Source organism: Passer domesticus, chromosome 7, assembly GCF_036417665.1.
Source record: "Passer domesticus isolate bPasDom1 chromosome 7, bPasDom1.hap1, whole genome shotgun sequence".
NCBI classification, from domain to species: Eukaryota; Metazoa; Chordata; class Aves; order Passeriformes; family Passeridae; genus Passer; species Passer domesticus.
In genome coordinates this window covers 11,683,115-11,710,496 of record NC_087480.1, presented here as the reverse complement: position 1 = coordinate 11,710,496, position 27,382 = coordinate 11,683,115, and the positions used below count along the sequence as shown (strand labels likewise).

Here is a 27,382-nt window from a genome sequence, read left to right as displayed (position 1 = left end):
AACTGGAGAAATGTGGACACATGAATGTTAACATCACTGAGACAGAAATCAGAGTAGACATAGGAGTTTCTTAGTTAAATACTGATCATAAAACTAAGAAGCCACTGATATCCTTGACAAGTACCCCGTTTAAACTCAGAGAGGTTACACACTCACAGACCTTGAGGTCTCATACTCTTATTATTTATACCAGGCTGCCCTCTAGCAATGAAAACCCGTGCACAGCATTCATAAAGGGTTTTCTCAGAACACAAGTTGTTTTTCCCTTTCAAAAAATGTTTGCTATTTGCCTCATCTGTGCTTTAATCTGCATTTTAAAGCTCTTATTTGGTAATTTTTCTCATTAGTTTAATAGAAACAGCAAAATTGGCTACTTAATTGCAATGGTTAAAGCTAAACACATTTGGAGACAGCAACTGCTTTATAAAGAGATATATATATACTTGACTGATCTCTGCTCCATCAGACCACCTTAATCCCTGATGTATTATCAGGGAATCTGGCTCCAGCCTTTTCTTACTAAGTGCAAACTGCCCTGTATGAAAAGCAGTTTAGTGCTGGTGGACTCCACAGTGGCTCTCCACATCTCCAAAAACCTGGCAGGATCTTGCCATTTTTTTCTAGCACAACTTGTACAGGGTATATTCCAGTTGAAGACTGGAACTATGAACCCCCAGCACACTACACCACACTCATGAGGTCTGACACATCCCAGCCCATTTGGCCTCTCCCACACCTTTCCCTGCAAAATTTATTATCACTGTCTGCTGCTAACTCAATCTACCTGGAAATTAATATGTCAAGGAAATACATAGTCATTGAAATAAAATAAATTATTCTTTTTAAGGGAAGTCAGAAAACAAATAGTTGTTGCTATATTTCTTCTTTGGCTTGATAAAACACATGAACATTCCCAAGTCCTGTGTTGATATCCAGGCCCTAGGCTAGGAAGGCATTGCAGAGCACATTCACCTCTGATCCACCTTGAACAGGAGTCAGTAAGAGCTAAAGACAGGCTTACAAACTTTTCCAAGTGCCTGACCTAAACTGGAGTTAAGATTCTGGTCTCTAATTGAGTTGAAAGCCACTGCAAAAGGGCTCCATTTAAAAAATCTTGTTCAAATTAAAAGTAATCCAAACTGGCTCCAGTCCTAAACTGGAAACATAGTTAAATATTCTGATTAAATGGGTTCTATGATTACAAACAATAAATAATCACAAGTTTTCTGTTAAAAGAAAAAAGAAAAAAAAAAAAGAGTTTCTGAGGGAAAGCACCAGAAATGCTGACAAAACAGCAAAGGTGAGCTGGCAGTCACTGGGCTAAGGGAGGCTCTTCAGCTACCTGCAAGACCAAACTGTTCTTTGAAATGATGCACAGTTGGAAAGTTATAGCAAAATAAAGGTCAGACGTCAAGAGAAACATAATTTAAAAGGCAAAGAAATTTGTATTTTACAGAGTATACTCCCTAAGGACTTAGCAAAAGATCACTGCTGTCATATTGAGCTGAGGAAGCACTGAGAGGAAGACATCAGGAAGATGCATTTGGCTCCCTGCTCCTCTCGCTGCCATTACCCCAAGCTGAATTGGCTGCCACAGCTATAGCACCCACAGGCTGGGGGACTTGAGATGGCCAAAGTGACCTGCATGTCCTTCTTCCCCTCCCTCCTTTCAGCATCTTTTGTGCACAGCTGAAGTGGAGGGGTTATGACTACCAGGATAGCACTTTGCACTAGAATATCTCAGCTGTGTGTTTGAGGAGGCTTTTGTGTTGCCCAAATAGGACAGCAAGGTTGATCATTACATATCCAACATTAAATAAACACATGAGGGGTGAAGGCATGGTAATGTATCTGTCTCAGGGACAGCAGTGAACTGACACTTCCTTTTAGAGTAAACTGCTGCATTGCATGTGCTGTGAACTTCATATTAAACTCAAAGCATTTCCATTAACCTTTTCCCCATAAATTTAAACCTTGGGAGTGGTTTGTATGTGACACTATTGAAAAGCATGCTGCAGTAGTGGAAAAATATGTTACATGGAACAAATCAGTAGGTTAAAGCCTCCACTCTATTTTTCCAAACAAAAATACTCTTTTCCATTAACCATGGGACAGGAATCCTGTACCGCAGTCTTTCAGGCTGATTATGTGGAACTGCTTTTAAATATTACTTTTGAATTTATCTTTTCAACTAACCAGCGGGACATTCTTAAAATGGTATTCTTAAAATACCATCACATTATTTCTCTTGATTAATATAAATAATGACACTTTTTGAAATTTTCAGCCTCTTGCCCACACCCAATTTCCTGAGAATTACATCCACTAGGGATTCACACTGGATAATTTTTCAGTGTGTTATAACCAATAATTGTCAAATAGCACAGTTAAATCTTAAATAGGATTCTACAGGCCTCAAGCAAAATTCTTACTGAAGTCATGAGAACTTTCTTGAGAAAAGACCAAAAAAACTGTTGAAGGAAAGAATAATTTTATGAAGTCCTGCTGGCCAGTTTACACATTAGATAAACTGGTGTTGGAACGGGCAGACTATTTGGACAGGAATGGAAAACTTACTGAATTAGGCATTCAACTACTGCAAAATCTCCTCTCTGGAAATCAGAAGTTTGCATGTATACAGGGACACAAGAAAGTCCTAGTACTAAAAAAAAAGTATGAAAATTACATTGATTCAAAATAATGGTTAAATATAGTCCTAACAGTCCTGAATGAAGTCCTACTGCAATGTATACTTATCTTCAGGTGCACGCTTCAGTTCTTTCCTCATTCAAGATATTGAAGAACACAAAGTTTTCTACTAACAGTACTTTCTAAACTGAGAAATACAAAACTTCAAGAAGACCTTTAGCCACAGATGTTTGACAGTCAAAGGAAAAGCAGCATGAGCTGATAAAAATACCGCTTCCACCAAGAAATCAGATGCAGAGCAAAACGCTCCAAATGACAGAAAAGGTAGCAAGGAGTCTCTGAGGTAAATGATGGCACACACCATGAAACCCTCATTTCGAACACTGCATTTTATTCCTCTTAGTTTGCCATTTTCCTTATTCATAAAAGCACTACCTTATCTCAAAGGCCTAATATCATATTGCTTTGCTATGCATACATTCCCAGGATATGTAGATAGTCTGACTGCAGGCAGCAGAGATATAAAAAGTATGCTTAAAGAAGAGGGACCTCTAAGCCATCTTAGAAGAGAATCACTGCATGGAAACAGATAATAATGGTGAGAGAAGGGAACGGCAATGCAGCAGCTGCAACAGCCAATTTTCCCCACAGTCAAAATATCAGACAGAATGACACTGATGGGCTTCAGGTTGCAGCTGACTTTTAATGGAGCTTTTCCTGATTGGTACACTTCAGAGTAAAATCAAGTTCAACAACAAAGACCTAACTCTTGTCACAGAAGTCTGTGCATTAGAAACTGGGTTAATCACAACTCTGAAATAAAGATTCTTTCATTGTGTAGCTCATCTCAAGAAAGGCTTTATCAATTACAAAACTTACCTTCCTCACACATCTGAAATGTGTAAGTTGAGAAATAATTACTTGGATTTATAGCTGTTCGATGGAGTAGAACCAGGACTATTTTGCTTATATTTTCACAATCATTTGGAATAAAATTTTTGGTAACACAGTTGTTATTATTCAGGAGAAGGTTGCTTTGGAGTAGTCTAGTTTATCCTATTGTACATATAAAACTGAACAAATACAGTAAGGCCAGATTGAACATTTTACAGAATGGGGATAAGTGTGGATTTATGGTTGCTAATAGCAATTACTTAATATATTCTCTCACTTTGCTATGGCAAACCTGCAATTCTTGGGCCAGGCAGATGCAGAATGTATCAAATTAGTACCTTAGGGCATGGAATACAATTCAAGGATGTATGTATGTATGATACAATACATAGAAGGATGTTTCATTATAAACTCAGGGAAGCAAACTACATCCTCGACATACTCTGCTTCCAGACATTGCTGAGGCAAGTGATAATTCTTTATGTCTCATGTGAGGATCACAAGAGGAAATCTCTGGAACTAGTCATTAATCAAACAAAAGCATAACACAGAGCTAAAATTTTCTAAATGGTGCCAAAAGCATTTGTGGAAATTTGCAATGACAACTGATGAGAAACTCAATGCCTAGAGGGAGGGAGGGTTGTGGCTTTCCTCTGGTTTTGCTTTGGCTTTTTAAATTTTGTCTTTTACTGACTGCTATAGAATTGTTGGAAACTGGAAAATCTTCCAGTCAATCCTTTGTAGAAAAGAAAATCAATTTTACAAACAGTTTCTATTATACTGGCAATTTTCCTGTAGTTATACAGAATGAGATTTATCCATTCCAACAATAGGTTTCCAGCTAAAGAAGAAAACCAAAATATAAGGCAACAGAATGGGTCTGGAATAGAGTGGGGTGGGATGAGCCACAATCAGAATGCACTTGGCAAGAGAAAAGGGTATTAAATTGGCTTTAAAACATGAAGGAGAATGTCCCAGACATTAGGGCAAAAAGGCAAAAAATAGGAGGGAAAAAATGAGTGAAGAAACTCTGGTAGATAGCAGCAACTGCCTATGTCTAATTAGCCTTAGCTAAAATGGGAGAAGTGTATTCTAACAAGCCCTTGTGAATCAGCTGTCAGGTACAAAGAGAGACCTCACTTCTCAGGTTCCTGGCATAAAATGATATATTTTGGACATTGCCTAAAGAAACAGGGCTAGCTATGGGATACTGTACTCTAACATGAAAAAAAATAGTTGCAGTAATCAAGGCCATTAGCCTTAATTCCCCTATGCTACCAAACCTGGATCCTTCCTGTCCAAACAATCCAGGCAGACACAGTCTTGAAGGCACTAATACTTATTCTTATGATACTTACTAGTCCTTAAATTACAAGTTACTTCAGGTACATTCATCCTTAAAGTTTTCACGCTGCAGTGTCAGGTACAGTGTTTATTCTCTTCCCACTGATTTTACCAGGGTTGGCATTCGAGGCCTAATTTCAAATTATGGTCACAGCTTCAGATAATGCAAAGTGTCATTTTTGCACCAGCTCAATCATTGTGATAAAAATATAATTATCTGCCAATCCACTGGAAATCTTCCTACTTCAGTGATTTACATGTGTCACACAATTTTGAAATTCATGCTACAAAGAGCTCCTTAAAAAAGAGACCACCTTATAAGAAAAACAATTGGTGACGTCCTGCCTAGTGAAGCTCAACAAGTTTCTGTAATGGAATTCCCATTTACACCCACACCAGTCTGGTGACTCAACTGCACTGGTGGAAACAAGACTGTTTCTCCAGATCAACCAACACTTACAGGCAAAGACTCTCACACATTCCTGGATGCTCCAATCCAAACCCTGATGTGCAGACAGACACAACCAGAGATGATTTACAGATCACGCTGGAGTCAGGGTTGGCTCACAGATAAATCAGTCCTGGTAGGACAGCACCAGTTCCAGGTACTTTGCCACTTCTTTCCAGGGAAATCAAAGACAAAAGCCACAAAAGCTTACATTGCGTGCTCAGGCAAAACTTAACTCATATGATATTAAAGAAATGACTGAAATGGAGAAAAGAACAAGAACATTCAAACATTTAATCTCAGGAGCACATTTAGATAATTTAGAGGAATCATGACCTAAAGCATTATGCTTTGGGAAAGACGTATTTTCTCCAAACATCTATTTGATAAGCACCACAAGCATTAGCGTTTCACTACAAGGACAATGAATGTATGCTAATGCTTTTGTTTCCATGCCAAACCACCCATCTGGTCTCTGCTCAGAATTCTATCACATTCCTTTCTTTCCACCTTTGCCCTATGCTATATTTAAGTCAAAATTACAAAACTATGCATTATCACATACATGCAATTTATGATCTAGACTCTCAGAGTTAATGAAATTCAAAAATAACAAAGAGAACGGTTTTGAATACTAAGTTCCCAATTGTTCGAGATGTAGCACTGCTTTATTGTGTTGTGTTGCATTAGCAACCTCTTCATAACAAGGAGAGACAAAAAGTCTTTGAATTAATAACCTCATTGGCAGGGGGGAAAAGAATCTTATTTTTTAATGCATCATTCATTTATCTGCTAACACATGAGATACTAATACTGTCTCATGATGATATATCACTAGCACCACCATACATGATAAGTTACCTACTAGCCATCATTACTACTGGATTTAGGTTTTATCAATATATTAAAAAGGCACCTACAAAGTCTTTTGCTGCTTCAAATATGGGAACAGAAGTTTGCATTAGAAGGTTTTAGGAGATTAGTAACCAGACTTCCTGCGCTCACTGTGAAATTTATGTGATATATTTTTAAATTAAGACTAGATGTGTGTAAGTGCTTCCTGCCTGTTGTCTGAGAGTAAATGCTGCAACATGAGTCATAATTATTCAGGCCATAATTTATTATATTCTACATTTCCTTTTGGTCAGCAGAAGTACTTCAGAAAGGCCCTGCTGGGATATAAATACAGTTGAAATGACCAGCCTGCTTCAGGGATTGTCTACTCTTCTAGCTTCTAGGAGAACATTTATGATCGGATCAGCTAGAACTGAAGACAGATGAAAAGACCTGATAATGGGCCTTTTTCTCCAAAGCACCTACAAAAGGGACCTTCACATTTGGGCATTCTCAGATGCCCTCATACATGTGCAACTTAAATGGCTATTTATTGTCACAGGACAAATGCTTATAGCTCCTCAGCCCCAGAGAATGTCATTATGTGTGTCAAACTACACCTACCAGTATATATGAAATGGCATATTCAACATAAAGTGCTCAGATACGCCTAAGTACAGCTTTGTTGCATCAAGTAGACAGTCCTACCATGATGATTAAGTGATTACACACCATTTTGGTTGAAGCACAGTAAATATTTTGTTCTCTCTATGAGTCCATTATTCTTTTGCACATATCAAAAAACTCATGTTAAACCAAAAGCACATCCTGAATTAATGGTGATATTCAGCTCTTTTCTCAGATGCACAATTGCTTTCCAAAGAAGCAGCTTCTCATAATCCAGTCCCATGTGGCTTGAATCTAACCCAGTTACAGCACTGAAACCTTTTCCCTTTTCAGTGTCAGTACAAAGAAAGCTGGAGACTAGCTCCTAGTCCATGTTCTGGCAGCTTTAATACTGGCCTAAATAGGTTACTGAGGATTACTTTTGGCACTGCTTGGGAAACTTAACTGATGTCAAGCCAATGTACCCCACTTTCTGCCAACTGCTTCTTGTTCTCTTCCTAATCAAAGAAGTACCATTAAAAATGCCAGGGAGAAAGATGAGGATTGGGCCAAAGCACGCTACACTCCAGCGAGCTGTGTAAGCACAAGGGATCCACAGGGAGCACTTAGAGACAAGAACAACCTGAAGTGCTACTGTAATTTGTTCTGGGCACCATATAGAGATGCCAGTGTTACCTCCAAGACTGTGCCAAATACTCTGGCAAACCTTGACATTTTGTCCTTGAGCCACTGTTTGCAGAAAAGTTCCTAAATGTTGTGTTTGCCTTCCTCTCTGCCTCCATCCATCCATCCATCCATCCATCCATCCATCCATCCATCCATCCATCCATCCATCCCTCAAAACTTTACCTGAAGTACCTTTCTCTCTGTGGGACCACAAACAACTGTGAGTATTTAGCTTATACCCTACACCAGACTGAGCTTTCCAGAAGTCAGAGATCTACAAAACCACAGCTTCCCTTACTGCTATGAAATTTTGGAAATAGGGCACTGCTGCAAAATATTGTCACTAAATTACAGGTGAAAGAAGGATTTTTTTTTTTTATAAAATTTCCTTTTCCATCTGTTATTGAAGAACTTTCTTCCACTCTGAACTCTTAAGGGTTAACTGGCATTGGGTGGAGGAGGGGGAAATCAGAGGTCAGCTCATGTTCTGATATCAGTGAACTCACAAGTTACTCCTTAAGCATGTGGTTTCATCCTAGGTTCTTCCTGCCAGCAATTTCTCACTTTAATCATACACCCACAGCAACCCAGATCTTTAAATTCAGCAATTCTTTCTCAGGTTTCAGCAAGTCATTGGCAGCCTGAGCTATTTTTGGGATATTTTCTCTACTGCAGATGCAGCTTAGGAAAACGCAGGGAGCATGCTAAAGACCTGCAGCTATTTGCCTTGTACAATTTGCTCATTTCTCTTTATTTCTCTGTTTTCCTGCACTCATCACTTAAAGGACAACCTTTCTTGCAAACAAAATCCCTGGAGCCTGATTAGAGGGACTGAAGGCTCCCAGACACGGATTGCCTGCCAGCCACAGCACGGTAAGGACATGGACACTTTTGGCTAGCCTTGCATTGCAGCTTTTTAAGCTTTGCTGAATGTTTATTTGTGTCCATCGCTTCCAAATCAACACTGCTGGCATGGCAGGCAGTCTCCAGCTCCCGGTCTCCATTTTCATTCCCTAAAATCCTCAGCACTTGTAAGTAACACATTTATACTCACCATCTCTTTGTGTGTTTTAGAAATCAATGAGTGACACTAATTTTGATCAGTTCCAGTGATCTGGGATTTTTCTTTACATTTTACTATCTTTTGGACATCTGTAATTTGCAATCCTGATTGAAACTGTGAATATTTTATTGCCTGATCTTCCCTGTTGAAGGTATATTGTTAATTTTGTTACTTAGCTCAGAAAATTATTCAAATCAGGGAATGGTTTTATGTACGGTAGATGGATATGTTATAAAAAAGCCCTGCTCCTGATGATTTACAGTTTTATACATTGCCTTCCTGTCTTGTGCTCTGGCTCTGCTTTAATACCTTGAGGCTGCTAGAGCAGTACACTAACACTACAAAGGAATTGACAGCATAAAACCAACGCAGCAGACAGAGCTGTATTAAAAATGACTCAATTTTATCATGCAGTTATTTTATTTGCTCACAGAAATGCACCAAGTAACCTCTGCAAGAATGGTGAAATTTCAATATATTAATGTACTTTAGATTTAGTAGATTCAGGATGAGGCTCTGAAGGTGGTATTTTTATTTCTAAAAGTATTTTAACATTTTTGAGGCAATTTCTATTACATTGTCAATGTTGCTTTGAACATAAGGCTGATACCTGAGCCTGGCTCTCTCATCCAACCTGTGAGTCTGCCTCAGTTTCACTGAAATCCCTGACACTAAATTAGCTGAATGATAAATAGGCATTAATCCTTTAATCCTTAGTTCAATTTTTATACCCAATCCCAAATGTTAGTACTCAGGTTGCTTGAAATCTTGTGACTCAACACATTTCCCAGAGACCACAGGAAGAAAGATGGATGTGTTTTAGCAAAAGTTAGCAAAGCACTCAATTGTTTACTGTTAACAGAGAAACTGTTATGTTGTTAGACAAGTGTAATTGCATGTGTACAGAACACACATGTAAAGCTAAATCACACATTTCTCTCTCAAAAAACCAATGTTGCTCTCAGCACGAGCAGAAGTCAGGTGAAGGAAGTCTTACCAACAGGACAGGTCTGTGCAGAATTGAGTCTTTTGGGAATTCAGTGAGATAAACCCAATACAGGAATTATACCTGTACAGACAACGATTCAAGTGGTGCTTGTTCGGCTCATTTTAGAAAATGTTGTCCTAAACTGTGCCACTGATAAAAATTATTATTAAAAAGACAGTGCTTGTTGTCACAAGATGTGCAGAAATGAAATAATCTGAATAATGAAAAAACAGATGACATATAACCATTTTTTTTTGAAAACAAACTGTTGCATACAGGAATTCTCTGGAAATATAAAACCTTGTCTTTGTTAGAGGAAGAATATGGACCATGAAGATTAGCAACTCTCCAGACCTTCCCAACTGAGCATACACTCTTACTATGTCAATACTCTAATTTTTTGGTGTGCATATATACCAAATCAGCCACACACAAGGTACTAAAATTTAATTTACTCTATAAATGAACTAATTTATAATTCAGCAGCAGCACTGCATAACTCATACTTGATGATCCTTGCCTAGAAATCAGAATATAAAAAAGACTAATGGATATCAATAATGGTAAAGGCTGAAGTGGAACCCATGCTGATGTAGAGTACAACTTGTTCCAGAGTCATAACATGAGTCAAAAACTTGGTTATTCCTCAGAATATCACAGAAGTGGGTGCCTCTAATTTTAGTGACATTCTCAGACACACTAAAGCTGCAACATGATACTGTATATGAACACAGCCATGGTAATTGGCCGGTTATATTCCATTCAGCTTGCTTAGTTTTTTTAAGTTTACACTACCATTTCAGCTTAAAAATCAGTTTAGAAAAGGTTAATTGGTCCTGTACTACTCTGCAATTGGCTAGAATAAAAGCACCCATAGTTTCAATGGCTCCACTGACATGCAGTACCTTACTACACTGTAACAATCTGCTCAGATGGCTGAGACCTTCATTAAAATTGAAGGGACAGTTTAATTTTTCCTGTCTGTCACTTTGCACCTGATTAATTCCATTAAATCCAGTTGAGGGACTGTATTGAAAGGAGAATCATCAACAAAAAGTGAATAGTGAAAGTTCTTCAAGGACTGAGTCTGAATTTTAATACTCATACAGAGCAGGGCTCTGCAACAAAAAGCTGACAAATTTAGTGGTGTGTTGGTGTATGTTGGGAGGCAGCATCAGTCTAGAGGAGGACTAACACAGAATTGCAGAAATGAGAGCAAATGTAGTAGGAAATTAAGGTGTCATTGGAGGCAGGAATAAGCAGACAAGGGGGCAGCTGAGGTGACAGGCTGCAGATTGTCTGCGAGGAGGCAGGGAGCTCTGCCTTGGCGAGTCCCAGCAGCTGGGCATTGTCTTCCCCGTAGCTGCTGAGCCCTGGCAGCACCAGCACTCCCCAGCCCTCTCCCAGATGGAAACAGCAGGGTGAAAATGCTCTGCAGCCTGTTTCTCTTGAATCCTCCCATCTCCATTTCTTCCCACATCATCCCACAGCTGGAGTAGGCCTTGGCCCGCTTCTGGATCTCATTTCAACCTAAACCTCAGCCTGATAACAGTTGGAGAAGCACCAGGAGGTAATAAAGGCTGTTGGGGAAGGATCAGAGAGAGGCTACAGGGCCTGGACAGCAGGGTGGGAGGAACAGAGGAATGGAGAGGTAACAGACATCCTGGAGGACTGTGCAAGGAGACAGGCAGACACACAAAGTGCAGCTGCTTCCACCTAACACTCAGAGTGTAAAACAGCCGAGAAAAAGACAAAACCATATTAGAGTACACCATTAAAGACAGAGATACTAGAGACAGTACAGCACTGACGGCATCCTATAAGTATGGGTCAGTCCCTAATTAAAACATTAGACAGTTTTTGTCACTCACAACACAGAAGGATCAATGTGCATCATAACAATGAGGTGGGAGTATGAAGGCTATTGGTAAAGACATCATCACAGAGATTAATTATTTAATATGTATGAAAATGCTGGCCCAAGAACAAACAGATATAAATCAAACATAGCAATTAGAATTTGGAGAATACAATGAAGCAGTGATATGGGAGCAAGAAACCTAATTAACAGGTTTTTATGATGAAGAATGATCAATTACAAAAAGCAATGTGTGTTTCTGCAAGTTGCTGCAATATTATAATTGCTCCAGGACTGTTTCTAGGTCACTGTCATACATGCTAATTTAAGTGAGATACAAATCAGTCTTGGGGTGTGATGAATGGATAGGTGCTATAACTTTAGCAATGTTGCTCCTTTTGTCATCACTTCTCTCTCTGTACAAAGATTAAGATAACAAATGCAGTAACATCAGTCTCTTTCAGATACTCAAATAAAACTAGTACTTAATTAAAGAAGAATGAATGGCGCAATCTTGGTTCTTGTTGATATTCTGAAGAACCTTGAAATCTGTTATGAGACTGCATAGATTAGGGCATTTTAAACATATTTAGGTGTAAATAAAACCAAAAAGTTACTTCCTTGTTAAGTTTTTCCTCTATTTTTTGAAAATCAAGTTGATTTGACCATTGTCATTAATGTTACGTGAATTTCCATGATAATGCTTTGTAGGCTGCAAGTTAAGTATATGCCTGATATTACCTTTTGGCATTTCTAGACATTGTCTTTAATTAGACATAGTTACAATGGCTTCCTTAGCTGTCCCCATCAAATATCTCAACCTTTTAGTCAGTTCTCGGGGATACTTCTATGATCTTGCTGCTTCTTGATTGACTTTTGTTTTACTACATATAATGATCACGATAGCAATCATAAGAAATAGAATTCAAATAATTGAAAGTCCAAGTCACTAAGGCAAGTCACTGACAGATACTAATGACACACAGCAGCTCCTAACTCCAACTTATACAACTTATTATGCAACATCTTTTCCTCTGCCACGTCCTGTTAGTAACTGAAGTCACTAACTTTATCTAAAGCTAGATAAAATATAAAACTTCAAAGAATGTAATATATCAATGCAGGAATAGTCTACTAAATATAAATACTACTTTTATCAAGGAAAGAAAATGCAAGTAAAATTTGTCTCTCATTAACACTGCCTCACATTGATCCCTAAATCTTTTGTTATGACTGTCTTTTTTGACACCAGGCACAGTATTAACCTGTCAGTACTCAAAATTTGAAGGCAAACAAATCATTTTTATGTTTGGCAAAGAAAAAACAAAAGGTCTCAGGCAGGAGGGAGGAAAGAGAATACTTACTATCCTTAAGTATGAGAAAGCCTTCAGATAAGATATCGATCAAGTCATATTTATGTCTAATAATTTCATCATTTTAGAGTTAGACGGAAACAAACAATATCTCAGTCTTGCAGAGCATGCTGATATCACATGGCCCCCAATTTTAGTTCTTTAATGTAGTTTGTCTGTGCTGGTGTTATTAATAGACACACTAAAATGGGAACTTCGCCCTGGCTCAGCTTTGACTCACTGCATGGCCTTGGGCATCACATAACCTCTGTCTCCAGTTCTCTATCTGCATAATGCATTTGTCTATCTAGTGACTTTGCAGAGTCATGGGTCAAATAAATGAGCCACTTCACAGAATTTTTAAATTGAAATACACTGGCTTGTCTTCTGCACTTTTATATTTCCCTGAATTTTAACATAAACTCGCCTTTTTCATAAAGGCAACCAAAGTGTTTAAATAAACAGAAGAACTATTTAACATTTCCAAATGAAAATCTCCTTGAACTAAAAGAATGGAACCACAGCCACATAAGACAGCTTGTCATCTCACAGCCCAAAATACCTTTATGTGATGCTTTTTATAAAGTTATTTACTGTCCAGGGGAGATGGAAGAAAGAAGGAAGCCTAATTTCATACCATGCAAAGAAATAGCAGATTACATAGTAAAATCTGCACTGCAAAGTATGGTCTGGCATAACAGATGGAAGAACCTATCAACCAATCTCCTTCATTATGACAGCAGTCAAAAGAGTTGTATTTTTTTTCAAATCTAAACTGGTTCTGGTGCATTCATTTGACTGCACCAGAAGATATAAATCCTCCATGTGGCTGAGATGACTTGCCCAAAGCTAATCAAGTTAGTTATACGCTTAGTTAATTTTTTTGCTTGTTGTCCATTGAAACTAATCAAATTTTCTCTAGAAAATAACTTCTCTGCTGCAGTTCTAACCCTTTGTGTCTTAAGGAGAGAAAAAAACCCTTCCTTCAAGGCAGCCCCTGAGGGGACTTTAAGGCACTGACATGCAATACTCAGATGTTCATTTGTTTGTAACGGGAGTCTAACCTAGATGCAAAACTGAATTACAGAGTCATCTGGCATCACTTTAAAATGCAAAGATGGACAAAGCAAGCGCATTAATTATCAAAAGTTGAAAAGTTCACCACTGATTATTGCTTCAGTGGATGCTGCATCTTTACAAAGCCCAGACATCCAGTGAACTGATGCCTCATTAGATAGAAGCAATTGTATTTTTCAAGGTGGTGTTCTTGGATGCTCACTCATCCCTTGCCGTCTTATTTCTTCTTATGACTTGGTTAATTCTTTGCTTGAATTAGGGTTGAGATCAAAAAGAGACCTTATATAAAGGACTAGTTATAATCTGGGATGCACAAGGCATACACTGACCAGTGTTGCTGCACTAAGCAAGCAGTGAGGTGTTCCTAAAGTTAGTCCCTTTTAGCTCTGCTAACCAGGAGCATGGATCTCATGACAGCACAGCTACCAGAGAATGGTAAATGCCATTCCATTGCTAATTATATCCCTAGAGAACAGCGAGGAAAAATAATGTATTGCCCAAATGTATGTAGATATGTTTGCATGCACAACAGGTTCCTGGTCTTGGAAGCACCTTGTCCATTCCACAAGAAAAAAGAATTCGGAGCTCCAACCTAATTCATAGCTTGTGTCCTCATGGAACTTGGAAACAGGACAAATAATAAAAAAAAACCTCTAAAGCTGATCTAATCTCTAATAATGACATAATTATTATGACACAAGGAGAAATTTGTGATAGATCTAGTCTGACAATGCTATTTGAGGACAACAGGTCAAATGAGGATGTAAAAAATCCAAGGTCTAATTCATTCCCAGTGTAAATTGGCAGTATTCCCTTTGACTTCAATGAGAGATTTACTTGTTCACTCCAGCTCTAATTTTTAGAGGGCATCTTCCCAATATTTATCATTTAGTTACACCAGCCTAAAAAGTACTCACTTTTAAATCCAAAGCAAGAACCTCCAGAGAGCTGGGGTATATTTTCATATAAGGGTCTTCATTTAGATAGTACATTTACATTTACTGTTACTGGAGCAACTTTCCCATATAAAGAGAAAATGTATTAAGAAAAAATTAACAAACTTCAGAGACACAGCAGCAAGAGCCAGTCTAAAATATCTATGTGGCTCTTTTATGTCCAGAACACCCCAGGAGGAAAGAATAGAAAGAATCATTGAAATAGACAATAATGAAAATTAATGAACAAGCAGATACATGTAATCTTGTATTGTTTAAACAGCAATAATAAAGTCAAACATTAAACCAGAAAGAGATGCTTCTATGTTTTTGTTTTGTGAAAATAGGATTTTTGTTTTCATTGTGATACAACTATTTGAGAGTTTTAAAACAGCAAATCTTGGTGAGAAAGGGAAATTTTGAGTTGTTCTAAATGAAATACTTGAATTATGTTAGTGTGTAAATTGCAGTAAAACACAGAGAGATACTCCATCCTTCTTCAGCTTAAATGGTATCAGCAAAGAGGCCAGAGGATCAGTACTAGCCCAAAGTCAACCCCAAAGTATTGCCACAGAAAATTCTTGATTCTGGAGAAAACACTTCACCATAGGTTGGACTGTGATGATAAAGCATATATTTAAATTCTTCACTGTATTACCTGAGGGATTTTGCCACAGCGTAGCTGTGAAGTAAAAATGAAGAGAGAACTGAGGCAGCCAAGTGCTCCATTATGTCTTCTCAGAAGACAAAACAGTGAATCATTTATGATAAGTTCAATCAGCAAAACCACTGGTTTTAAAGCTTATCTATAAATACATTTTTATGTGGTTATTGATTTAGTATTTAATGATAGTTGGTTAAAAGATGAGGTTGCCCAAGATCTGCATCCTTTACTACTGAAAGATAAGTGTTGAGGACTTGTGGATAGGTGCTGTTTACTGACTTCCACCTATTGCATAAATATCATGGCCATGCCTCAATGACTCAGGTCAAGGGTGTGTTGCTCAAAACTCTGTACAAACGTCAAGCAAGCAAAATTCCTGTTTCACTAGTTTATATATTAAAATATAAAAAAGAAATATAAGTTTTATAAAAGCATAGGACTTGAATGGCAGTTTCTGAGCTGCCAGGTTAATTTCAACATTGATCAACTAAATTTTCATCCAGGGTAACTATTGCTTCACATTAAACAGGAAAGAAATTAACTGGGCTCCATTGTCTGAATGGCACTGCGAGCTTTTGCCACTAGAGTGTGTCAAGGCATTTGTGAGGAATAAACCTCTTCACGTGCTGTATCATTCAATTTAAACTATTACCTGGAGCCCTGGACAAAGACAAGTACCTTCAATGTACCATTTATTTTTCTGATTTCCTGCTTGACTGCTAGAATTTGTCTTAAAGATTATACTACTAGGAAAAGGTCTCACCTCATTAGTCTGCTTATGCTGTGCACAGGGATTTTTATATGGATACTGAACACAGGCATCCAGAAACAGTCCAGCCAATTTTAGGATCCATTACACTGTGCCTGTATTTTCAGTTCAATGTCAATGAAACATCCCTTCCAGGCTAAGACTCTTACTTTGATGCAGTACTATAACCCTGCTATTTGGTATTGAAAAGTCAGCACAGCCAGTCAATCTATGTAAATCTGTCCTTTCCTGCTTCTCTCCCTGCTGGATGTCTGCAGTTGCACTAAAATTGGGGTGGGGTGGGGTGGGGAGGTGGGCAGTGGGGAGAGGAAGGGGGAAGGGGAGCCCACACACCTATATAAAAACTGCTGAAAATCTGAAAATATACTGAAAATCTGTGCTGAGAATAGAGATGCTCCAGCGTATTTAAATCAGTTTGAAGAGAAACTATAAAAGCCCCTCTCTTTGATAGTAAAAAAAAATCAGAACAGTTAAAATTAGAAATGCGTAGGCATAAAGCATTTCCAGGATCAAACAGTATGTTGAAATGTACACATTTGGTAATGCTAAAAATCAGGATCTGCCTCCATACTTTTCTGAATCGGGGTTTGTCCCCTTCTCCATCTGTAAAACTGCACTGACAGCACTCCCTCCCTCTTTTTGCTCACTTTCGACTCTTCAGATTGCAAATGCTTATTAGCTGTTTTGACTACAGAAGTTCTTAGTAAAGGCTTTTCACTGTCCATAATGTCATCTCCATGCTGAAGATTTTAGCTACTAGACCAACCCTAATAACTTTTCTTTAAAAGACAAAAACAAAACAAAAACCAAACAACATCCCAACAACTACCTATAAGATATAGGAATCCTACACCCAATCTGTAGTCATTTACTTGCTGAAGTGATGTTGTGAAGGGAGACACGTAGTAGCACTCGATTTCATTACCTGCTTTATCATCAACTGCTTCACCTCTCCTAGGAAAGGTCTGATAAGCCTTTCTTGGGAGACTGCAGCAGCTTTCTGAGCTTCCAGAGGTTGGCACTGTTGGAGTGACAATGATGACTGAGCAAAACTGCTTCTGAAATCCCTAAGCATTCACCCAAGTCAGCCATATGGGGTCAATGGGAGAAGAGCCACAGATCAGAAGATTCTGCCTTTGAATTGCCCAGACCAGCCTGAGAAAAAATGAGGCTGATAGGGCATCTGGAGTTCTCATCAGCTGCTCTGTAACTTTAGATGAAAATTTTGATCATATCTATTTGAAATGAACTGATGGCTGACAAGAGAACAAGGAACAGGAAAGAAAAGAATAGGAATACAAAGTAGAAGGAAAAGATGTGTGACCAGGTCTCTTTTACTCAGTGTATGCTGAGCTAATGATACCTCATGCAAGTATCCCACAATCATACTAGAATTAAGAGATCCTGCTTTTCATGAACAGCCTGCTGAAATCACAGATCCCTACCCACTCTATTTTTGTCCCAGAGAACCAGAGTAGAGCACAGGCAGAGCATGCAGCAAGGCTCAAGGTCCAGCACTGGTACAGTACAGGGAGGAGCTACACCCTTACACGCTAACAGTCACCTGAAAACACACAGGTCACCTGAAAAGCCCCAGAGCAGTGACTCATGAAGATTTCATAAGCAGAATCGAGCAAGTGAAGTTTTTTCCCATTCAATAACAAAATGAAAATGTCAGCAAAAAGGAAGAACAAACTGTCTTTTTTTTTTTTTAACAAAATAAAACCCCAGTAATTTCCATTTATGGTAGATCATAATTATTACATCTAATTAAAAATAAAATGTTTTGTGACTTTATTAAAAATACACACATTTTACTATTCAATTTATACTAACTTGGAAGTGGAAAATGATATTTCCATTTCAAAAGATTAAAAACTTCATTTTCAGCATGTTAAGATATTTCCTTTAAAAACTAAGAAAATGTTTCATATTTTCCTACATTTCAGTTGAAACAATTTTAGCTCAACCTAATCTCAAGAATGGTCCCAGTCCTTTCAAACCTCTGTTATTCTAAGAATTTAAAAATCATTCAAAATTTTTGTCCACCTCTATTCATAAATTCAAGCATCATTTTGGCCCTAGAACCCTGGGAAAGGAAATACTCAAGAGTCTTTCTAAAATATCTTTCCATTTCCCACCACTGTGTCCCTAGCTGATATTCCTTGTATCCTCATGCAGCAATAGCTCTACCTTCACTGTGGCAGTCCCTCGTGAAATGTTTTCTAAAATCAGAGTGTGAAGGCTGGAGAGTGAACTTTCCACTTTTATACAGAGGGAAGAACACCCAGGAGAAGGTATTTAAATTCTGTCCTGAGGCAGAATGAAGTTGATTTATGTCAGGGATTATTTTTATCTCTCCAGTCAACTAGAAGTTATGCAGCAAAGGCTGCACGGGCACAGGCACGCAGCGTGGTCTGTGCCGCTCCGACAGCGCTGGAAATAAAGCCAGCTCGGCAGCAGGCGGAGCTGTGCCCTTGCGAGCCCTTGGCACGGCTCTGCGGGAAGGGCTTCCCCGGGCCAGCCCTGCTCCCACGGGCTGCGGGCGGCCCTGGGCAGCAGGCGGACACTGCAGACCACACTGCACCCCAGATGGCCGCAGCGGCTCTGGAGACCCGGGTTTGGCTCCTGCTTCGGCCGCTGCACTCATGTCCTGGCGAACTGATGAGGGGAAAAGGGGAGGGTTATGACGGGTGCCATGCCCCACTGTTCAGTCACACACAGCCTGTCCACGTCTCTAACCTGAGCTGAGAGCAGCTCATTTGGACCAGGGACACCCGGGACCCTTCTCCTTCCGTTTTCTGCTCCGGTCTGACACAGGAGTGAGTGTGTTCTTCCATGCCTGAGACCTCCACTCAGAGCTCATGACCTTTCCATTGATTTCAGAAATCCTTGCATAGAACTCCAACCAAGTATCCCTGCAGAATTTCATTAGGAAAACAAAGCAAACCCCCACAACTGTGAAATTACCTCTGGAAGAGAATTTCCTCAAGATTTTTTTTTCTCTGAAAAAGGCAGCATATTTACTGAGTTTTTAACATGTAGATAGATGCATGTATGCAGTTGCCTGAAAGCACATGATCTAAAATATTACATCTCTGCATTTAATTTTCATGTGTAGGGAAGGAAAAACACAAAAAATGGAATAATAAACTCTAGTTTTTAGAATAAAAAATTAAAATAAATGTTTCCAGGAAGCCTGCTATAATAAATAAATTACTTGGATTTTAAAATACTCTTGCAGTGTTTGAAATTAAAACATTGCATCACATTTCCAGTGCTTACCAGCAAGAACAAATTCATTATAAACTAACATAAAACTGCATTTTTCTCTACCACTGGTGAACGAGCAGCAATGTGCAAGGTCATAAATAAGAAATGTAAATGAATTTGTATGTTAATAAATGTAATTATGAATCCATCTGAATTTTAATCATCTAATGAATGTAACTCCTAAATTACAGAGGGAAAGAAACTAATTGGATTCTCGGTATCTTTTCTGTTGTGGCTACAAGTAGTGTATTGTACATTTCCTAGCACTACACAAGAACAATGCTGTGCACAAGGAAGGATTTCCATCCAGAGGCCAGCAAGTAGCTTGAACTTTACAAATGTTTTCTTCTTGTTATTTTTTTAAGTAGAAATACCATGTTTTAAGAGACAACCCCCCCCCCCCAATGATTTGAAACAAGTAAAACTGAGGATCAGTGCTATAATGAAAAAAAAAAATTTCAAAATAGTAGGTAAAAGGAATAGTTTAGAGCTACTCACACTTCAATCTTTAAAATTTCAAAGAGCACATCTTCACAAGAGCTAAGAAGTGATCTTACACTATTTAATACAGTGCAGAGATGCAATGGATATATGGCTCCTGCTTTCCTAATAAACCTGTCTCTGAGTTCTCAACATTTTGAATCAGAGCAGCAAAAAAAGCACAGGATAGGATAGGATAATGCAAAATTAAAAATAAATTTAAAAATTCTTTATATGTTTTCTGCTAAATATACAGAATGAATATATATTACACACACAATTTTATTCCTTGCTTGGCATGAATGTTTACGGCAACACTTCTTGAAAGCGGAACAGAAAGCTTATAGCATATTACAGATATAATATATATATATAAATAAGGTCCTGTCAATTAAAATCCTAAAATTCATATAAGTCCTATATTATATTTGGTTATCTTTTTTTTTTTTCTGTTATGAGAAGAATTTCATATCATTCCTATGAGATAATGACATCTAATAAAGCAGATGAAATTTGCACAGCAGTTTGCAAGAAAGAGACCTATTTTTTAATCTCCATCTGACATAAACAAAGCTGATAATAGCAAACCTTCTGGTGAATAAATTATTAGCAATTACACCTAATTTTGGTACCATACTGTTAGAACATTTCAGCCGTAGAAAAATGCAATTTGAGTGAGGTTTGTCTCTAGCAGTAGAATAACAGGCTGAGGTCACTTTAAACAAATGTTTGAAATGCAGTGTGTTATTAGTATTTCAACCACTGCCAATTGCCTTTACTTACTATAAGTGTTGTTCCATAAGATTTAGAAGAAGCATGTTTTGCTATCATCTGCTGCAAGATACCATACCACAAAATTAGGGGATTCAGATTAAGACTTGTCTCATTTTAAGTACATTCTGAAGCCTAGACTTAAATCTTTATAAATTATTCATATCTCCTCACAACTGTACCTGTTTCTTTAAAAAAAAAAGTCTTGTATGGATTTTCCCTTTCTTCTCAGAGATGGCTGCTCCTCTGATTATCTTAGTCAGGACTCACCCATTCCAAGTACTAATTCTTTCTACCACTTTTCCTTTCTTAATTTTCCAAAAGGAATCCTAGTGACCACAGTTCTCTGATGCTGAAAGAAGTGTCTACTTCTAGAGCTTTCTCCAAATTTCATTAATTCCATTTTTCCACAGAAGGGTGGTGCAACAGGCCACCCTGTTTCACCTAGCAAATCACAAGCAAACACTGGAATAACTTACATGCAATCTAATGTGGTGGTAATGAACAGAAACCTACCTGATAAGGTATGTTATGCCAATTTTTTGCACACTGAAGTTGGTTGATGACCACCAGTGGCCTTGTGAGGGAGCATATGGTCGGAGAAGTCATGATGTGATATTGACTTGTGTGATTTATCCAACATTTTGAAAGCAAACTGTCTTCTGATGTCTTAACTTAAAAGTGGCTACAGTAAGATAATGTCATCTTATTTTTATAAATACGCTTTCCCTTGTCATCATTTGGAAAACTATCACAGCATTTCTCTTATTGTGTCCTTGTTTATAATAATGATTACCTCAAATATTGACAGCCATAGATACATTATAATATTAAAGGCTGTATAAACAAATAACTATCTTTCTGACAGATGTTAAATGTTTTAAAATAGGAACTTTAAAAGTTTTATAAGCAGTAGGTTCATAATTTATCAGCTTGGAAAAAAGCCAGAACAAACCCACCAAATAAAAAACCATCAAACCTCCAAACTTGGATTTATCTTACAAGGAAAAAAAAGTTGTATGTAGCATAATTAGCAGGTATGGTTTATCTTCTTAATTATCTCCCAGTTCCTTGAAATGTAGACTTATGTATGATGTGAATATATGAATACAAGAGTTTATACCCCTCACTTCATACATTACAGAACAGGTTTCCTGCATTGCCCTCTTGAGGCCCATAAGAATTGAAGGTCTGCATTAAGGCAATAATCGTAATCAAACCATATTCTTCACCCAGCAATTCACAGGGCTCAGGAAGGAGCTGGTCTCCCTGATGCACAATTAGTTTCTCTGATACACATTTAGTTTTTATCTATTGGATTTAGGTTGGGTATATCTCACCTCCCTCTGAAGCATCAGCTCAGCCCTATTGTCTGGACATACATCCAAACTCTATCCACACAGATCAAATCAGAAGTTAAATCAGACAGAACCAAGACTTTTTAAGTTAAAAACAATGTAACTCAGCAGTGCATAAATCATATTCTTCCATTGGCAGCTATGCAATTTCTAAAGCTCATCTGGTAATTCTCATTCCAAAGCAGAAGGACATAATTTTATATTCACTTAACACTTTCTCAAATAATTGCCCACATTTTCCCACAAGCTTAGTATAGTACAAATGGATTTTCTGATATTTTGATTAATTTTTCCCTAGTAGTAACAACTAAATAATTGGACTAGAAAAGTATATTATTATCTTAGAGAATTCTGTTATGGTTAATTTATTTCTAGTCTTTATGACCATTTTCACGGCTCTGCAGCATGTCCCTCACCCTCCACAATCCTGAGACCCTTCCTTCCCTACTTCCTCCCTTCTCTGCATGTTTTGGTTTTACAGCACTTTTTCTCAAGCCCACAGCCTAGGTCTCTCATGGAGTCCACTTAATGGCAGACTGCAGCTTCAGACCTCTGAGTGAAATAAAATATGAGCACATCTGATGTGGCTTTTTTCCCCTCCTGATCAGCATGACGACATAGTCAATGGCAACATGATTGTGTTAAGAGTCTTGGCTGTTGCTAAGGAGAAGGGAGCTTGGAAAAATGTGGGAGCAATGTCACTTTAAAATCTGCATGTACACAAGGTCTTTCATACATGTCCTTACCTCTATACTGGGAAAAGAATATGGCATTATAGTAATGATGTTAATATATCTCATATGGCATTATTTCTCTAGTCCTTGGATAACCAAGGAGGGCTACCCATAGGGTCAATATTTATACAGAAGACAATTATCTTCTTCACTCCATCAATGTTATTTAAATCTATGTAAGATTTGGGAGCACAAGAATTTTGCATCTCTTTGGTGCTGACAGCACTTGGAACAGTCTTTATTCAGTCTACTTCTCATCCTTTTTGGCTTATGTCTTTGGTGCAGGTAGTACAAAAAAAAGGATTTTACTTATCCCTCTTCTCTTCCCCTGCAAGTTCTCTATGCTGTTCTCTTGACTTTGCTCTGAGAATCTCTTATCTCCCTCTCTGCCTGGCAGCCAAGGCAACCTTTGGGACCCTGTGCTATTAGTGTCATCACAGGGCAGAGGTTCCTTTCATGGAAGAGTTGTTTCCTGCCTGGCTGTGAGCTGTATGCTAATGTGACAGCCCAGCAAGGATTTGAGAATGTCACTTCTAGAAAATAACTGTCCTGAATGGTATTTGTCATATATAAAATCACATATATATTAAAAAAAACCAACAAAATTCAACTCTAATATGTATTTCAAATGAGATGCCCACAGGCACTTACAACATGAGTACATGTCAGTAGCCATATGTGCTGTAATCCTCCTCTTTATACATAGACCCAGCATAATCCTTTCATGCACCATGTATCTAATCTGTATTCTCTGCTTTGGAAGCAAGATTAATCTCAAACTTTCAGAATTAATTCAAAGGCATTAACTAGCTTTCAAATCTTCATTATTTTGGCAACCAAGTAGTTAAACAATGTGGCAAATTACCAAATAATTTCTGGTACCACTTCATTTCAGGTTCTTTAAAGCCCTGCAGCTGAACCACAGCTGGGTACTTAATACAAGGTTTTATCTTTTGGGGGAATGTTACTTTTAAATGCTTAATAATTATGAATTCATTTCCCATTTTTTTATAAGCAGGGGATCATAATGAACTCATTTGTTATTCATGTGAATGTCAAATGTGTTCCCATGGGAGTTTTATTCTAATTCACTATTAGTTAGTGGACTCATAAAATAAAATGTTATCCATTTTTTACTTTGAGCATGTAATGCTTGGTAATTGTTCAAATCAAAGGGCAAATGTAATATTTTCCTTTGATAACTTTCAGTTCTGATTTAACTAGAAAGAGAACCAGTTTTAGAGTAAGGGTACCTCTAGAAACAGAAGTAGATTTGTTAAGCTGTAAGCCTTCCATTTAAAATGCAATTAATGAGATTATCATAAGCTACTCTTTTAAAAAGCAGATGTGTTATACTATAAGTGTACATGTTCGAACTACATGGATTTTGCATAGCAAGACAAGCCATATCCAACATATACTGTTTAATGACAGTTCAATGAAAGACATATTTCAGTATGCCACAAGTTTTCAGGCAGCTGTTCTATTGCAACAGAAAATTTAGAGGTGAGAGACTTACAGGTCATGGCAGAATCTGAATGTGATGACACTGGACAGCTGGACTTTGACCTGTGAAAACAACCACAAAGTAAGCAATAGAAAAACAGAGAATTCAAATTCTTATGTGATTTTTTTAAAGAGTTAAACACACAGCATTTCTTATTAAATTATTTTCAAATTTCTTCTATATCCCTAATCTAAATGGAGCATTAGCAGGAAGGACCTACCCCATGTACAAATAGCCCTGAAATATTTCAGTGCATTAGATCTGACACACTCTGCTAGGATTCTGCACAACTGTGTCACAGGGATACTTCCAATCTTGAAATGCTCTTTAGAAATGCTAATCAAAACAAATGAATTATTATTGAGATGCAGTTTCAAGGGAGATGGTAATAAACCCAGAATCTCATTTAGAATTAGAGCCTGTAGATCAAAAAACGTACAGATTTACTCTAAAATACACAATGAAAGATGTCCTTTTTTTACTTGAAGTAACAAGGATATGTTTTTAGTATTAAGAATGTGTAGGTATCAAATCATATGTATGGTATTTAAATCAAAATATGTTATTATTGTGCAATCTCTGGCAGTCAGTAGATTATTAGAATATTAACCATGAAGAAACCACTGAGAAAAATAAACATGCAAATCAAAGCTCAGACACAAGTCTTGATCATCACAGCTATTTCCAGATGTTAAAATCTGTAATTTCACCTTTTATAATGGTTAGTAGGAAACATAGTAAGCAATAGTGCTTCCTGAATGCTATGACTTCCTTCATAGTTTAAGAAATAGTATTCATTTTAATCTTCTAAAATATGTTTTACTTTATTTAAATAATGATCATGTTAAAAAAGAAAATATCTACTTTTACTTGCTGTAATGGCAGACTGAGTTATATGGATAATGTAAAAAGGGGTATCAGAATTAGTGAATGAAAGGAAAAGTGCACAAGAGAGGTAACACTTTTGAACTTGCATGTTTATCAGCTGCTTTTTATTCAAAATTAATGCAATGTGTTTATTTTATACATTAAACAACTACGACAGAAATTATCACCACCAGCAGGCAGCCTGAAGGCCCTTCCCTAGAGTGAGAATACAAATGTGGGAGAGAAGAAAAATGGAAAGACAAAAAGTTTTGTGGAGATGGATATTGATCTTGGAAAATATCACTTTCCTTGAAAACAGAGGATAGCTCAGGAGACCTAGAAACTGACAAATCATTCATGAATTTACAAGGGGAGCAGTTTAAAAGGCCTGGGTTTGAACTCATCATTCTGTAACAGTGAAATTTTATTTACCTCACTGGAGTAATTTGATTTATACATGTCTGAAAGGAGAACTGACTTTTGTAATAGAAAGAAATGAGAAAATATGTTGGAGAACATGAATTCTATAGAAAGGAAGGAATAAACTAATGAAAATGTACCTATGAATAAGTGAGGCACTGAATTCTACCAGTTCCAGCAGATCCAATTTTATTCACAAACTTGCAGAAGTTGGGGTTCAGGATTGCTTGTCCCCTCTGAAGCCTTAAAGATACCAGTTAGGATTTGGTGCTCATGACTTGTTTGGCTTTTCCTACCCACTTGAAAGAAAAGAAGAATTTGCAGGACTGAATATGTGAAAACAGATAGGGGCGAGGGCAGCCCGCACGAGGTGCCAGTGAGGAAAGGAACAACTGCACTGACAAGGGCTTTTCCAGAGCCCTGCTGGCTCTTTGCCACAGAGGGTAACAGCTGCTCTTAACTAACGTTCAATTTACAGCAAGTCTCTTTTAAGACAATATATTTAGTGATTTGAGCAGATCATAGTGCTGAAGGACCAGCACCTTTATAGCAAAACACTGGCATTTGTCAGCTTTTACTTTGCACAGAAAAAGAGAGAAGTGCAACAAAGTGACATAAGTGAATAAGATTTTATTAAACCAGTCACAGAAAGGAGGATCAACATATCATTCAGGGTGACATGTACAGATCAGAAGCACTTGAAGATATAAGGGCAAGTAATTTAGACATTGAGTGTAAAGAATGCTGATACTTCTAGGGAGAAAGGAAAAAAATACAGTTGATAAATAGTAATGTATTACAATAACAAAGATGGAAAAATACTTGAGTGCCCTGCTTGCATATTTTTAGAAGCTGTAAGAGTCTACTAATGAACACACTTTCAAAACAATAGCCAAAATATTACACTAGGAGAAAATAAACCCATCCAATATCAAGTGACTAGATGTTTCTGCCTGGAACAGTGGAAGTAGTCCTTGGCCATCTTAAGATTCACAGATTCTTTTATAGAACTGAGAATGGTAAAGGGCAGCAGAAGGATTTGCTGAGTTTTCACTGCTCACAAAGATTAAAGAAAAATTTCTTCAGTCTCTGGAGAAAAGAACAGTATATCTCATTTCTTTTAAAGGAACAGAGAGATGACAGCTTCAATGCTATCTGAACAGTGTAAAATACCAGAGCAAGGGAGCATGAACCTGAGCTAAGACCTGGACATTAGAGGAATGGAGGTGGAATTCCTTAACACCAAAAGCTAGATAACAAGTGCAAAAAGATAGCAAAAGCAGCAGCCGGAAGAAATCAAATCACTTCACAAGAAAATTAAATAACACCTGAAAAAGAAAGCTCAACTCAGTCTCATATCAAAAGGAAGATAAGAATTTATGCCTGTTAGCTTCCTTACTCTGGAGCATTTCTGTCATCCTCATCAATTAACATCATTAATGATAAATTGATATTGTTAACATTCACCTCTTTTCTGAAATTGCTGCTCCTTGCATTAACTGAATTTATATGAAAGTTTCATATTGGTATTTTTACACAAGATACAAAATCAAGTGCTGGCCCCTTGGGATGGCTAAAGGAATAAGCAGGCTTGTAATTGTGGAGTCCTGATCAGATTTTAATTCTTAGCACACCATCACCATGCATTTTATCTTCCCAATCCACTCATACACTTGAAATTTAATTATTACATTTTTTCCTAATACACATCAATTGTTGTGTCCTATTTGACTGTTGCTGAGGTTCATTAGTGGGGTCTGTATAACTGCACTGGATAAACAGACACCAATATTGTTCTAATTCA

General features: G+C 37.6%; 2 protein-coding genes across 3 annotated transcripts in view; one reads left to right on the top strand and one right to left on the bottom strand.

Moving 5' to 3' along the window:
• Positions 1 to 27,382, bottom strand: part of PAK3 (p21 (RAC1) activated kinase 3) — a 235,932-nt gene that overhangs the window by 203,046 nt on the left and 5,504 nt on the right. Inside the window, exon 3 of the mRNA XM_064426873.1 lies at positions 24,304 to 24,353. The gene's annotated coding sequence lies outside the window, so the exon portion shown is untranslated. The remainder of the gene's footprint in view (positions 1 to 24,303; positions 24,354 to 27,382) is intronic.
• Positions 8,061 to 27,382, top strand: part of AMMECR1 (AMMECR nuclear protein 1) — a 94,346-nt gene continuing 75,024 nt past the window's right edge. Inside the window, exon 1 of one of the 2 annotated variants that reach the window (XM_064426886.1) lies at positions 8,061 to 8,335. In XM_064426886.1, the coding sequence (XP_064282956.1) occupies positions 8,164 to 8,335 (172 nt within the window). In that variant the 5' untranslated portion in view covers positions 8,061 to 8,163. Of the gene's footprint in view, positions 8,336 to 8,361; positions 8,494 to 27,382 lie in introns of those variants that run through there. The other variant, XM_064426887.1, reaches the window with a different exon arrangement.